Raw genomic sequence first — 15,291 nt, 5'->3', positions numbered from 1 at the left:
CTGGGGTTCCAACTAGAAGTTTTGAAGTGCTCTTCCAAAGAATCTCTGTCTATCAATTGATATATTTGTTTGCAATGGGCCTGAGTACACAGAACTCATGCTTGTTTATTTCAATGGACGTGATCTTTAACTAGGGTTGCATCATGTTTGAGAACCTTGATACAATATTGAGATCAAGGTATGTAATATCGTATCGTATTGGTGTTTCGAGGTAAGCTCGGTATGATACGGTACCGACGTATCGAGCGGTACATCATGATGTATTGAACGGTATATCAAGGTTTATCAAGCTATTTTCTCTTACTGTAGTATTCTACGGTGTATCACTGTAGTACTATAGTACTACTACAGTTTATTACTGTAGTACGGTTCGTTCGATAGCGGACTGTCCGCGTATCGGTATGTTGTCGGATCGATACGTAATTGAGATACGATTAAGATGAGATTTGGTAGCCTTCCAAATCACCATCGCTTGATTGAAGCAACTTGTAGGAGATTGTTTTTGGATTCGGGATTTGATCTTCTTAGGTGTTCTACCACATCAGAAATGCCTATTACACTGAAGAATGATGTTAAACAAGATCTGTTGCTAATGTCTACATTTTGGTAGAACTGTGATACCATCGCAGAAATGTGGCTTTACTGCCAATTTCAACTCGGTAGGAAGTCACAGAACCCACGACATGACAGACGACGAATTTGTCCCTTCTTAAAGTACGGTCAGCTATGCAAGATTTGGTCGTGGATTCTGTAGTCGACATCCATCCACAAGCCTAATGACACTATAAATTTTATCTTATTGGTATCCGACATAGAATATATATTTGTAATCTGATCAATAAGTCTACTCATATGGTCACTCATTTTTATTTTAAAAATCATTGGCCAATTAAAAAAAACCAAAGAACTATCGCTGTATTGTGCACATCATAATTTTTCCTGTGTATTTACTCCAGGTTACATGATGGGTGGCTGAGAACGACATTGATGTTTGGTGTCGGCTCCTTGGGAAGTTACTGACTTGACCTTTCGGAAGCCATTCAACATGATCAAGATAGATGACGACTAGTTGCTACGTCACAAACTTATCTTAACGTCCATGAGATCTAATAGTGTATCTCAAAGTCAACTGTCGCTGCAAGTGGCAAAGCATGGCACAACAACAATGACAATGTGTAAACAGGGGGGGCTCCTTTTCTTCGACTAAACGCCACAAAGAATCCAAGATCTAGAAACACTGGTTTCTTCTCTGTACTTCCCTGAGATGCCAAAACTTCTTTCATTCACATTAAGATGAGCAATGTCAAGAACGACAAGAACTACATGTCAAAGGAAAACAAAGAATCCGGAGGTTCTCTTAAACACGTTGACTCCAGGTCAACCGCGAAAGCATGCGCAAGTCCCCTGAATCAACGAGCCACATCCCTTTTCTATCTGCCTGAAAGCCCAAGACGGTATTTAGCATTTCTTCCAAGGCGAAGGCATTACGTGGTGGCCTCCTCCTCCTCCTCCTCCTCCCTTGTCTCAGCCAAAAGAATTCAGTGTCATTTTTCGCTCAGTTCCTCCTGCGTCATGTCGACGTCCCCTCTGCGTTTAGATCAACGCCGTGTTTGCTCCCCCTCCCTCGGAAACGTCTACATCCGAATCGTAGTAGATATGCTGCTAATCAATGACTGGTGCAGCAGTGGGGCAGTGATTAGGACTCCATGGCTCGTCAACGCTCCGAGCTGATGGCGAGTTGCGAACGACTCGTCCGCCGAATGGCTTTAAGACAATAATAAACTTCTGCAATGTAAATATATATAAGGAGACACATTAATAGTCTTTGAACCACACATGAAAGCCTCCTATATGCTCGAGTCGAGTCGAGTCAAATTAGGGACTTCAGGTAGGTTTGACTCATATCATCCTTAAGATTGGTATAAAATAAGTTTGGCTAATGCAGCCGAGATTAATTAACCTCTCAAATGTCGCAAACTTTTGCTGTACAAACGAGAAATGATCATCTCATATTTACTTGATTTTGAAACCAGACGAACTATCATGGGCATCAACAATACAACATGAACACAGAGAAATAATGCTCGACGTAGAATTTACCTGGTTTGTGTGACATCCATGAAGAACATCAATTATAAGCTTCTTAAATTTAACTCAAACTAAAGATCAAAGCTTCTTTTCCTTTTGCACATCATTTCACATAAATCCTTCAAAAAATTCTCATCAAAATATTAGTCCTACATCTTTCCACACATATGATATTTAAGGGATATCTAATTAATGTAGAAGTCTTTATATGCTCGAATTTCTTATATTTAACTCCAAGAATCCAAAAATGCTTATCAATCCCAGCATATGAAATCAGTTGTTCTTGACTGCATGCAAGTCAATCATGCTAAAGATTGCCTACTTTCAGAGTAATTTCTCCAACTATCTTTGCTGCTGTAGAATTGTTTGATCTTTCATCTTCTAGACTTTCTGATAACTTCTCACATATTATCATTTTCATGTACCGTATATAATATAGTGTTTACTCGATCACCTTTGATTAAGTCAAACATGACAGAGACTGGAACACCTTTGATTAGTCCTGATGCCGAAACGCGTGGGTTCTAAGATTTGGTTGGGTAATTACGAAAGTGAGTTTAATGCAATAACATCACCTGAAAGGTGGAAGATAAAGAAAAGTATCAGAAAGTAACATGGTGATTCAGTAAGAAAGACGAGCTTTGATTGCAGATGACATATTTGTGATATCACCATGAACAAGTGACGACCAATCTTCTTTGAAGGAGTAGGGTTCAGGCAAGCAGTGAGAGTTGACCAAGTAGCTAACCCTACCTAATCCAGCAATTCTTAATCAGACTCAGATAATATCCTGGGTTAGGGAACCCCCATCATTAACCCACGTAAAGCATTCGGTCTAGAGTCAATGCTAAACAAATGCAACATGTCATTTTCGATTGACCGAGTCATGCAAATATATCTTGCGAAAGAGAGATAATTCGCAGAAGATAAGCTTGTGAAAAGGAAGCTTTTCTTATTCTTCCTTTTCCCTTTTTGATCCAGAGTTAGGAGTTGCCAACCCATTCAATTAGATGGAGAAGTTTTTGGATGGTTTGGGTGACTTCTCCGATGTTTTTGGAACAACATGACCAAAATAATATGCTTCGACCTTTTTGTGTGCATATTATCTTTGCGTTCACCAATTACAGGAGAAGAAAGTTAGGTTATGGGAGAAGCAATGGAGCGCTGAGGCAATGCAAAGAAGTAGCACGTCCGACTAAGTTTAGATTTCACAAGGAGAGTTACATAGAGACGATGCTTCACGTAGTGAAGAGTTTCCAGTAGCATATTTACACCGAGGTCTCATTACATGAGCTATCTACACAGAAAACTTTGACACCATGACTGGTAGCAGATCAGCGGCACTTCTGTAATGGCGATGCGTGCAGACACACAACTTTAGAAGAGAATGCGTGCCTAATAATGGTGATGTAGGATGAGACACAAAAGGAGGAAGTATAGGGACGTTGGAGACTGTACTACGCGGGCCAACGAAGCCTCTCCAAGAAGCGGCGCTGCGCCGACTCCTCGCGCTGGAGCTTGAGATGGTCGTAGTGCTTCTTGATGAACGTCTCCACCCGTTGGAACAGCTCGTCTTGGCCGACCACGAGGACTTCCCTTCTCCTCCACCCCACCGCCTCATTGATCACCACCGGCGCAACCTTCTCGTTCGGCATCTCGGGCCCTTTCAGCCCTTTTCCGGGAACCGTCGTCTCCGATCCCTGCTCCTCACGGCGATGTCGCCTCAGCGCACTCTTCGCCGGCCGCTTACCGCCCTCCATGATTGCGTTCCAGGTGTCATCGATCGTCTTATGCTCGTCCGGTGGCTCCATCATCACCTTCTCGATCTCCGGCGGCAAGGGTTCCGTCTCGGACGGACTAGCGCAGGAGAAGGTGGTGGAAGTGGGTGGGGAGGAAGGGACATCGTACCAAGTCTCGGAGGTCGGGGAGGGAAGGACATCCAGCCAGGTCTCCGGTGAGTCATCAGAGATTAGAGTAGGAAGAGTGAGGTCGAGAACATTGCTGGGTCGATGTTCTTCACCGTTCTTGGTGCTGGAGAGCTTCCAGATGACGAAGATGGCAAACTGGGAGAGGATCCAGAGACTGCGAAGAGAGCGGAAGACGTCGAGGGAGTAAGGGACTAGTGCGGCAGAAACCAAGCCGAGAAGCAAAAAGGACATCTTTGCCATCTGATACATCATTTCCAACCCCTTCCTTTTCTCCTTTGGCTTCCTCATCAATAGATCCATTAAGGTTTTCTGCAAGAAGGAGAGTAGTAGACTCTTTTCCCCTTTGCTGCTCGGTTGTAGATCACAGCCTGTGAGACATGGAATATAAGGAGGGATGAGGAGGATTGAGAGACAAGGGTAGTCCAAGTAAACTACACGGAAGATAACAAGGTGTGTACCCTCATATAGAAGCCTACTGTGATGCCTTCCTGTATGGCAATAATTTCCTTGCACCTCTGTTGCACTCACCACGTAATGAGTGACTTAGTAAAACCCAGCCGATTGGGTACTTTGACTTGACTTTTAATTGTCTACGTCATGCAACTTATACGCGTATTCTGATACACCACCTACATTAGATATATAAATATATATATATAATATTCCTTTCTTTACAGACTGATGAAGCTGCATGGATGTGTATGAATAGATATAACCTTTGTGTAAAATACGTATCCTGATATGATGAATACAGTATCTTTTGCATGTTATCATATTGCCTTGTCCATGATATATATATCATTAGGATACATGTCCTACATGCATCAACTGTTGCGTGTGGAGCAACCTTGCATCACCCCTAGGATTCTATCTCGCTTTCTCATATAATACATCAAGTGATGAGAAAGACACAAAAGTAGAGTTAGGTCTCCTTCCTATATATGCATAATCTATAGGCATATCTACAGATTCAGCCACATAAATGAACTCCATGCTTTCTCCTGTTATCACTGTTACGAAGCTTTACAGTCTGGAAGGCGCCCACAGGTCACTGCCGGCGACAACAATGGCCACTGTTCTTGGGGCCAGCGAGCCTTCGACAACCCCAGAGATATTGACGCTTTATGATCCTTCACCATCGCCTTCATTTTAGGTTCTTCGAAGAAGAAGGATGATTATGCCTTGGTGATCAAAGTGCCCACAGCTAGCAGATATGAGTGAGTATACCGTTGATGCTTTCGGTTGTAGATGGCGCACGGAAGCTTTGTCGGAGGAAAGGTGGAAGACAAGGTTCGAGTGCACGTTCTGTGGTCCTGTCGTTGCCAAAGATGATGATGATGATGTAGGAAAGGTGTAGTATTGCCGTTCTCGTTGGAAGGAAACCGAGTCCACTCTTACCTGTTCTTGTTTTCTTGTATGCAGCCCAAGTACAAGAACACTCGGAAGACTTACTCAGTTCATTAGAGAAGCATCGATATGATATGCTGGAGATGGTGGATTAGGTAGGTTGGTAGGGCCCTCGAAGATCAAGGAATGTGATTGCTAAGATTCAGTGGACGACACAGTTGAATTCCGTGCCCTTCTCCCTGCAATTATGGCAGGAGGATAAACAAAAGAAAAGAAGAAGAAGAGTGATTAGGAAGACAAAAGGACTCCACTGGCTGACCCACTCCAAGCTTTTAGATCGCTCGAGCATTCTACCTGATATAAATTCATGTACTTTTAATGTCTACCATAAAAGTAATCGTCCTCCTGACTTGGTGACAGCGAGAGATTATGTTCATGACATTGTCTTCATAGAGTTTCCTCCAATTCTTATGTAATTCATTTAGAATCTAGTCTCTATCATACTGATTAACTTGTGTGTTCCCTAATCATGCGATGTGAATGCGTGAGCGAGCAAAGAAAGAAAAAGAGTCATGAGAAGGAAGACATCTAATGCTTTTCTACTTTCTGTTTGATCCATGAACACAGTTACATGGCTCCTGAGATTGCCTCAAAGGCAGAATACAAGAACAGAATCTGAAGCCAATCTCAGCACAAGCTTAAATGCAAAACTCCAAAGATTGCTCAGGAGCAAGTAGAAGAACACAATAGTAGAGTACAGAGAAACCGAAGGAAAAGATACGGATAATGGTAGTATCTTTCTTTTGTCATATATCATAAAGAAATCAATTGTCCGAACCTGGACTCAGTGGTTTATGGTCTCAATAGATTTGTGCTGCTTGCTTTTGTCGTCGTCACCTGTTAATTCTTATCTGAGTTGGCAAGAACTCTCTAGTTTTATAGATAATTGAAGAAAAGGACGTGGATAAGGGTGGGTGGATAATGGTTACAACAGTGTTGGATTTGTTCTTCCTTCATTTCGGCCCTGATTACTACTATATGCTCTCGAGAGCTCACAGTGGTAGCTCTAAGGTTTGACTGATTGCTGGCGTAGCCGTTAAAGCTGAAGGATAAAGAGGCTACCAGTTGGAAAGAGCAGAGCAGAGCAGAGCATTTCAACAGGAAGAGGGAGCCATCGCCATCCTCTTTTAAAGTATTTTTAATCTTAGCTGTTTTTAAAGCTTCTATTAAGAAAGCGAAGGAACAACTTTATCATCACATCAACACTCACTTTTTTCTTAAGCCTTTGAATGATGAAATACAAAATTTTTTTTTAAAAAAAGTTGATTAAAATAACTGATTCATTCATTTTTATTAAGGATGAACATCCGATTAAAATAGTTGAATCCATATTAATGATAATGTGCTCGTTAGATCACTGTAAACTAAAGTCTTTATCAACTTTTAATATTAAACTAAATTATGATATTACAGTATGTGCTTAAGAAAGACGATATTATTATGATTGTCTCGATCCATTTAAGTTGAGCTTTAGTCGGATTATATAGTCCTTTATAATTAGATAAGATATATAATATAATTAATTAAATTTTGATAACAGATATTTGACTAGGAAAAGAAATTCATATTAAAGAAGGATGTTATTAATGGAAATAACTCTCCTAATAACTTATCTTAGACTCTTTACTCTCGTTTATCGTTTATCAATGGACAATATTGTTAGTGTAAACAATCTTGAGCCGTGGCCTCGGGACCGACGTGGCTCGGTTCGGGTCCGGATGATTGGGGATCTCCTGGGGGACGTGTCCCGAGACTGCTGAGGCAGCCGCTCGTGGGGGTCCGGTCGGGACGGGGCCGTCGCTTCCTTCGGGAGGGAACTCCACGCCTGGGCACGCGATGGGAGGCGCCCCGTCTTTGTTCCTGCACACAGGTCGGGTCGGGAGGCTCGACCCGACCCCTCCGACGATCAAGTTAGTTGATGTGAAGGGGATTTCAGATGAAGAAGTCTTTTTTTGGTCTCCCCTCTTTTTCCGTTCAGAATGCGAGGGTATTTATAGGGAAGCTCACTGTTTCCTGATGTTCCCGCTTGCAGGGGGCAGGCTGGTAGCGTCTGACATAGGTGTTGGTGTGGCGTGAAGGACCGAGCCTAAGCAGGTGTTAATACGCCTCGATCGGCGTTCTGGTCCGTTTGACTAGGTGTTATCGCGTCGATCGAGGCATGAGGCGTCATCTAACGTCAGCCGAGTCTTATCATAATTACTATCCTCATCATATTCCCCCCGGAAAGAAGCTATGCGTCGGTCGTTGTGACGGGAGTCCGAGGCATGGCTTCAGCTTTCAAGCGGGCTGGCCGCGCAGGCGCGGTCTTGGGGAGCATGGAGCCGAGGGGCACGACGTAGGCGAGCGGGCCGCGCAGGTGTGTCTCGGGAGGCAGGGAGCCGAGGAGCACGACGCAGGCGGGCTGGCCGCGCAAGTGTGTCTCGGGGAGCATGGAGCCGAGGAGCACGATGCAAGCGAGCGGGCCGCAAAGGTGTGTCTCGGGGAGCATTGAGCCGAGGAGCACGACGCAGGCGGGGGGGCCACACAGGTGTGTCTCGGGGAGCATGGAGCCGAGGAGCACGACGCAGGCGGGCTGGCCGCGCAAGTGTGTCTCGAGGAGTATGGAGCCGAGGAGCACGACACAGGTGAGCTGGCCACGTAGGTGTGTCTCGGGGAGCATGGAGCCGAGGAGCACGACGTCGACGGGCTGGCCGCGCAGGTGTGTCTCGGGGGGCATGAAGCCGAGGAGCACGACGCAGGCGGGCTGGCCGCGCAGGTATGGTCTCGGGCATCATGCGGCCGAGGGACACGACTCGGGCCGAAGGACACAGCTCAAGCCGAGGGAGATGGCTCGGGGGGGCAGGCCGCGCTGAGGTAGGCTCGGGTAGTCTACAGCCGAGGGACACGGCTTGGGCCGAAGGACACGGCTCAGGCCGAGGGAGATGGCTCAGGTGAGCAGGCCGCGCTGAGATAGGCTTGGGTAGTCTACGACCGAGCCGTGTAGATTCAGAAGGGTTTAAGCCGGAGCTAACCACGAGCCGAGAGGGGGTCAGGCAGATATTGAACCTTCGCTCAGAAGAGACTGAGGCAGGGCTTAGATTTCTTTTCATGAGGACTACATCAGGTAGCCACCGCGGGTGCTTGACCTCTCTTATGGAGCCCGCGGTCGGGAGTCATCCCTTCTCCTCACGGCCGCCCAGGCCTCCGCTACGATGTACCGGTTAGCCCGCTGGAGCATCTCTGGCACCGCGGTGGGAGGTCACTCCGCGAGGGACCAGAGGAATTTGGAAGATCGCAGGCCTATCATAAACACATGCACTAACAGAGAGGGGTGAGTGTTCGGCAAACCCCGGATTTGTGTGGCAAAGTGATCCACAAAATGTGAGAGGGGCTTGTCCTCCCTTTGTTTGAGTCCAAGGAGCAGTGCCGCAGAAGGCTTCGGCCATGCATAGGCCACGAAGTGGAGCTCGATGTCATTGACGAGCTGGTCAAAGGACGCGATCGTTCCGGTCTTCAAGTCGTCGTACCACGCGTGAGCCGGCCCTCTTAGAGTGATGGGTAACACTCTACACATCAGAGCATTAGAGGTCCCGTATAGCGCCATCTGGGTGCGAAAAGCAGCTACATGGTCCGTCGGGTCGGTGGAGCCATGGTAAGCGTCCAGAGAGGGGAGCTGGAAGTCCGGGGGAACTGTCTGATCCCGTATCTCGAGCGTGAAGGGAGACCCTTGGTGTGTGTCCTCCCCGAGCTCTCCCTTGGACCTGCGAACCTCTTTTCTGCACCTCGTCGAGTCATTAGCTGACGAAGCGCAACCGGGCCCGTCGGGAGTCCGAAGGGAGTGCCTCGGGTTCCGGGCAGCCACTCGGGTTTACCATCACTAGATCCCCGAGTGGGGCCGGTCGGACCCGAGGCAAAGTGGGGGGCTCCGGAAGTGTCATGTGGGCCCGAACGGGGGCCTTACGTTGTCGTAGTGGTTTGATTGCGGGCGGGTGCGCCGGATTAGAAACGAGCGGGATAATGGTTTGCACCATACCCATCAGAGCTCGGACTTGACGAGCGAGGTCATGAAAGGCCTCGGATGACACGGGCGTCGAGTCGGTTGGGGCGCTGTTGGGCGGCGACAAGCCCGGGTCGTTGAATATTCACCAATATCGTTCTGAGGTCGTGGTGGGGTGTTCGTCACGATGGTCTCCGTGCAGGGGATGTTCCCCCGAGGCTTCAGTCGGGCGCGACCTCTCAACCGTGGGCTCATCTGAGCCGCTCGGGTGATCACCCGACATTCCGGGCCCTCCTTCTAGCGCCAAAATGTTAATGTAAACAACCTTGAGTCGTGGCCTCGGGGCCGACGCGGCTCGGTTCGGGTCCGGATGATGGGGGATCTCCCGGGGACGTGTCCCGAGATTACTGAGGCGGCCACTCGTGGGGGTCCGGTCGGGACGGGGTCGTCGCTTCCTCCGGGATGGAACTCCTCGCCTGGGCACGCGATGGGAGGCGCGCCCCGTCTTTGTTCCTCCACACTGGTCGGGTCGGGAGGCTCGACCCGACCCCTCCGATGATCAAGTTAGTTGATGTGAAGGGGATTTCATATGAAGAAGTCTTTTTTTGGTCTCCCCTCTTTTTTCGTTCAGAATGCGAGGGTATTTATAGGGAAGCTCACTGTTTCCTGATGTGCTCGCTTGCAGGGGCAGGCTGGTAGCGTCTGACATTGGTGTTGGCATGACGTGAAGAACAGAGCATGAGCAGGCGTTAATGCGCATCGGCCGACGTTCTGGTCCGTTTGATCAGGTGATGTCGCGTCGATCGAGGCGTGAGGCGTCATCTGACGTCAGCCGAGTCTTATCATAATTACTATCCTCATCAAATACTTTTAAGGGTTAAATAATATATCTTATAGAGGATAAGATTATAGTTTCTCTCTCAACCTCCATGAATCATCAATTTAACTGGTCTTACGTGAAATGATAAAAAGAGAGGAGAATGAAAGTATAGTTCTCATTACAAATTAATAGCGTTTTTGGATCTAAAAATGGTGTCTTTACATATTACACAAAGATCCTTTTCGGATAGTATCAAAAGTCACTTATCGTAAAATCGATCTAATGTTATTTAATTTCAATCGTAACATAAAAGATTATTTATGCATTACATATACCGTATGACAGTTTTTTATGCTTATAGCTTTTAGATACACCGGCAGCCTGTGAGACACACTGGACTGCATTACATATACCGTATTAAAAATATTATTTATCTCTTTGTTCTTTCTCTACTCTATTCTCACACCAGATCCTTTATTTTTTTGATTTTTTTTGCTTTTCCTGTTTCTTCCTTTCTCTTCTTATTCTTTTCTTTTCCTTCTTCTTCCTTCTTTTTCCCTCCTCAGATCTCTCTTTTCCTTATAATATTTTTAATACATCAATATAAACACAATAGATACTATTAAAAAACATCGTAAACGAGTCAAATGAAAATACTTATAATAATAATTTAAGAGTCGTTAAAAAAACAAAGAAAAAATTCGATGATAAAATTTTTAAAGTTTATTTTGGATATTTTCAAATTAGAGATACTATTGAAAAAAAAAAACCGTTTAATAAATATTCAAAAATATAAATATTTTTATAGGAAATCGCCCATCACAAATAAACGTATCATTTGCTTTCTTCGGTCCATTTATTCTTTACTTCGAGACGAAATCGTTACGAGCTGCCGACTACTGACTCGGAGAGGTGCCGAATTGGTGCCACTGATGCAATCAATTGCCTTCTATTCTTACCTGCACTATGATTGGAGAAGATAGTGGGCCCGGATGTGGCTCCCGCGAGTTATTGTTAGGTAAAGAAGATCGGGGGGGAAGCGAAAAGTTTCGGAAAAGCGCCCGTGCGCACTAACTAGGCATCGAACCCAGCGCTTTGCTGAGGATCCCATGTAGCAGCCAGATCACAGACTTGAATATAAAAGCATTACCATTGGCTATTCCTGCGACGCGAGCCAACCGCGTGCGTGCCCGAGGCGAGCGGATTGGAGTGCCATCACATGCGTAAATCCTGCGGATCCCTGTCCGCTGTTACTTTTCCGCCTTGCCGACGAAGACTTCTCGTCTAAACATTCTCACCTGAAAGGGGATCGCTCATCTCTCACCGAGCGCAGCAAACCCTCTGCTCCTGTAACGATCATCGGAGAAGACGGAGCGAAGAAGTTTCTCATGGGTTGTCTTCTTGATCTTTTGCGACGCATTTTCTTCGGCGGAGAAGAGAACGAGGGTTTCGATCGATCGAATGCAACAAGGACAAGTAGCACTCATGGCGGATACTATCATCGGGCGGACGACTCGCCGACACGATCTCCGGCGCTGATGTCAACTAGGAGGACGGCGCAAGCCTCGTCGTTTCCTTCATCACTTACCGCTGACTCATTCCACTTCGTCAAGCCCCAGCTTCCGGTGCAGCCACGTCAACCTTCGCTTGGAGCTTCTCCATCTTTCTCGCAACCTCTGCCGTCCGAGGTTCAGGCAGCTCGCCCTCTTCCGTCCAAGCCGTCACCCACTGTCACCGACGCCGCCGATCCCGTCAAGCGCCAGCAGCTGGTGAATCCTTCCGAACCTTCGCTGAAAGCTTCTTTTCCTTCCTCAGGAGCTTCTCCATGTTCCCCTTTGTCGTCTTTCAAAGCAAATCCTCTTCCATGGAAGTTACCTCCTCCACCTGCCGCCCCGTCGCAGTCGCGTTCCGCCGTCGCCACTGCCAAGCATCAGCCCCCGTCTAATCCCTCCGAACCATCATGTCGGGCTTCTCCATCTTCCCCTTCGTCGTCCAAGGCAGCTACGGCAAGTCCTCTTCCATCGAAACCGCCTTCTGCATTTGCTACCTCGACGCAGTCGCCTTCCACCACGGTCACCGGTGCCACGCGCTATGTCGACAAGCGTCAGCTACCGTCGAATCCCACTGAACCCTCGTCAAAAGCTGCTGCATCTTCGTCTCTGTCATCCATGGTCTCTGCAGCCAGCGCTCCTCGATCAAAGTCGCCTTACGAACCTGTCCTCACCGTCCTAGTCGATACCACTAGCCAATTCACATCCAAGAATCCCCGCAAATCTCGGCCAAACACTTCTTCTCCTTCGTCCAACGATTCTGCATCTTCTTCTCCTTTGTCATCCAAGGCGTCTCCAGCTTCTCCAATCCCGTCAAAATCTTATCCATTTAGCCTCTCATCACAGCCACCTGAATCTGTCGGAAGATCGCCGGGAACACCTGGATCCAACCTAAAGCGCACGACTCCAAGATACGACATTCCGGAGCATCTGCAGGTGATGATCAAGAGAGACATAGTGCCGCCAGTTCTGAAGATGCCATTGTCTCCGCAGAATTATGCCGAATACTTTGCAACCTTGCTTTATGCAGAGGACTACGAGCAAGAGGTACTCTTGTCATATCTACTCAGTTCCCCTGTCTAATTGTATACCGTTGGGTGGCAATGCTACCACGGAAAGAAATCAGGAGACTCGTGATCTTCCATGTCTACTGCAGCTTATGGCCAAAGAAGTTGGACATGATCTTTTCAGATTCAGCCATTCTGCATCGACTTTGAACTGCTGCTGTTGCTTCATCTCATAATTAATTGTTGGTGTTTGCAATAACCAGAAATGGAGCGATTATTTACTGTCGGAAGTTACTCTGGACTTGCGGCCAAAGACCGAGTTTAGAACTCGGAACGCCGGACAAACCGGGAAGAGCAGTAAGAAACAGAACGATGTCTATCCCTTTGTAGCTTTCGAGATCGACGCAGTTCCTGAGAGACGGCCTTATCTTTTATCAAGAGATTATGTCATTCTGAAACCTTCAGGCAACACGGACGCTGTACCCTTTAAGGTTTGTCTCTCAAACATCGGCTTCAGCGATGTCTTCGACGAAGACATCCTCCCTGTTCTTGGTATACGAAACTATGATTCGGAGAGTAACACTCGTTTATTCACTCGCTTTGTTCTTGTGCCAGGGAGTCATCGTACGCGTGGTAAAGAGTACAACGGTACTGGCAGAATTCGAAGGTGATTTCCATAAACAGCATTCGCCGGCGAAGAAGTACGACGTGAACTTCTCCTTCAACAGAGTTTGCTTGAAAAGGTCTCATGTGGCCGTCTCAGCTGCGGCAGATCCTCTACTGTGCAAAATCCTCTTCCCCGATCCAACACCGCCGACCAATTCCTCGTGCTCACCCATATTCCAGGCTTCACTAAACATCAGAGATTCCAAGATTCGCACGTTGAGAAGGATTCAGAACCTTGAAGGCCTTGTACCTTATCTCATCGACGGACCGCTTATAGATCATCGACCTCTCAGTGACATGGAGGCCGAATCGAATCTGAGCATCACGGGAGCTCGATCAAATCTTTCTATCACGGGGCACATCATTCGGGAAGCCATCGTCCGGATTTACAGGGCGTCCTCCGACTGCAGAATACTTGTGTGCTCTCCCAGGAACAAGACGTGCGATGCACTCATGCAAAGTTTGTTCGACGAAATCCCAGAGACGAAGTTGTTCCGAGCTTATGCAGCCTTTCGAGACTGGGAGCTTGTGCCCGAGGACATTATGCCGACATGCATGTACGAAGGGGAGTGCTTCGTTTGCCCACCTCCCGATGAGCTGCAGCAGTTCGCCGTGGTGGCGTCGACGTTCATGAGCAGCTTCAGGCTTCACAGCGCCGGAATCAGAGCCGACCACTTCACTCACATTTTCCTGGTGGATGCTTCGTCCGCCATGGAGCCCGAAGCGACGGTTGCTCTCGCAAGTCTGGTTAGCGAGAAGACGGTCATCGTAATCACAGGTTCGTTGAACGACGGGCCAAAATGGGTGAGATCAGGAATGGCACGGAGGAAGACTGGACTGAAGAGATCTCTGTTCCATAGGCTTCGGGAGCGAGAGCCCTACCGCAACATCGATCCTATGTATATTAGCATCCTCAGCCCAAACTAGCCGGAAAGCAATAAAGGGTTGCCTGAGATGATATATAGAACTGCGGTGATAGCGTTGTGTTACGTACGAGACGACGCTCCAAGTTGTTCTGTGGAGCGGCCTCTGCTCTCATTGTAATGCAGGGTGGATGGTCCAGTTTAGTTAGGAGCGTCTCCTGATCTGTCTTTACTCGAAAATATTATTAGTAATGCAATAAATATATAATAAATTCCTAATTATTTTGTGCTTGTGAGTGTCTCGAGTCGTCTATGCAGTTGTATTTCCGTAGTTGAAGGATTTTGTGTATTCGTTTATATATTCTCCGTTTAGCTACCCACACAATGATTGGTGGTATTAATAGGTTTTCACATGGGTCCCGCAAAATTGTGTCAACGAAAGTAAAACAGGGTGAGGAGAAAAAGCGCTCGAGGATGCAAAGGTGTGCACTAACAGGCCACTGAACCCAACATCGTTTGGCGAGTGAGGATCCCGTGTACCAATCCGATCACGATATTGAAGATGAAGCTTTACGCTTGGTTAGTGTCTCGGCCCCATGTTGTCTGTTCGACAAATTGTGGCGCCCATCCGTGTTTGGAATCGTCTGAGAGACAGGCAATCCAGGATGTGTCTCCCGGGACGCGAAGGCTGCTTTCCCGCCTTGTAGACCGTGACGTATCGCGTTCCACTTTTTCTACGTACAGGAGTACATGTCCCACGGTCGACACGTTGTCTTATAACTGGGCAGAAGCGTAGTCCACATGGAACATCCAATACTACCGGTCACAAGACAAGCTTCTCTTGCAAGCAACAATGAAGCTAAACTCTCTGGTGTGCCCAAGGATCATTGGAGAGGAAATATAGAGAGATATGATTGTAGTCGACACAGGAGTTTGAATGGGTATTCTTGGTGGTTTGTGCCATATCCTCTCCCGGGGAGAAGTAG

General features: G+C 47.2%; 1 protein-coding gene across 1 annotated transcript; it reads left to right on the top strand.

Annotated features, from left to right (window-relative positions):
* Window positions 1–11,437: 11,437 nt before the first annotated feature.
* On the top strand, window positions 11,438–14,584 carry LOC135596780 (probable RNA helicase SDE3). The gene is made up of 3 exons (XM_065088910.1): window positions 11,438–12,816; window positions 13,040–13,267; window positions 13,392–14,584. Exons 1-3 carry the CDS (start codon window positions 11,608–11,610, stop codon window positions 14,367–14,369), a joined length of 2,415 nt encoding a protein of 804 aa, XP_064944982.1. The 5' UTR covers window positions 11,438–11,607; the 3' UTR covers window positions 14,370–14,584.
* The last annotated feature ends 707 nt before the right edge of the window (window positions 14,585–15,291 follow it).

The sequence above is a fragment of the Musa acuminata genome, chromosome BXJ1-11 (genome assembly GCF_036884655.1).
Source record: "Musa acuminata AAA Group cultivar baxijiao chromosome BXJ1-11, Cavendish_Baxijiao_AAA, whole genome shotgun sequence".
NCBI lineage: Eukaryota > Viridiplantae > Streptophyta > Magnoliopsida > Zingiberales > Musaceae > Musa > Musa acuminata.
This window is presented reverse-complemented; position numbering and strand designations above follow the sequence as displayed.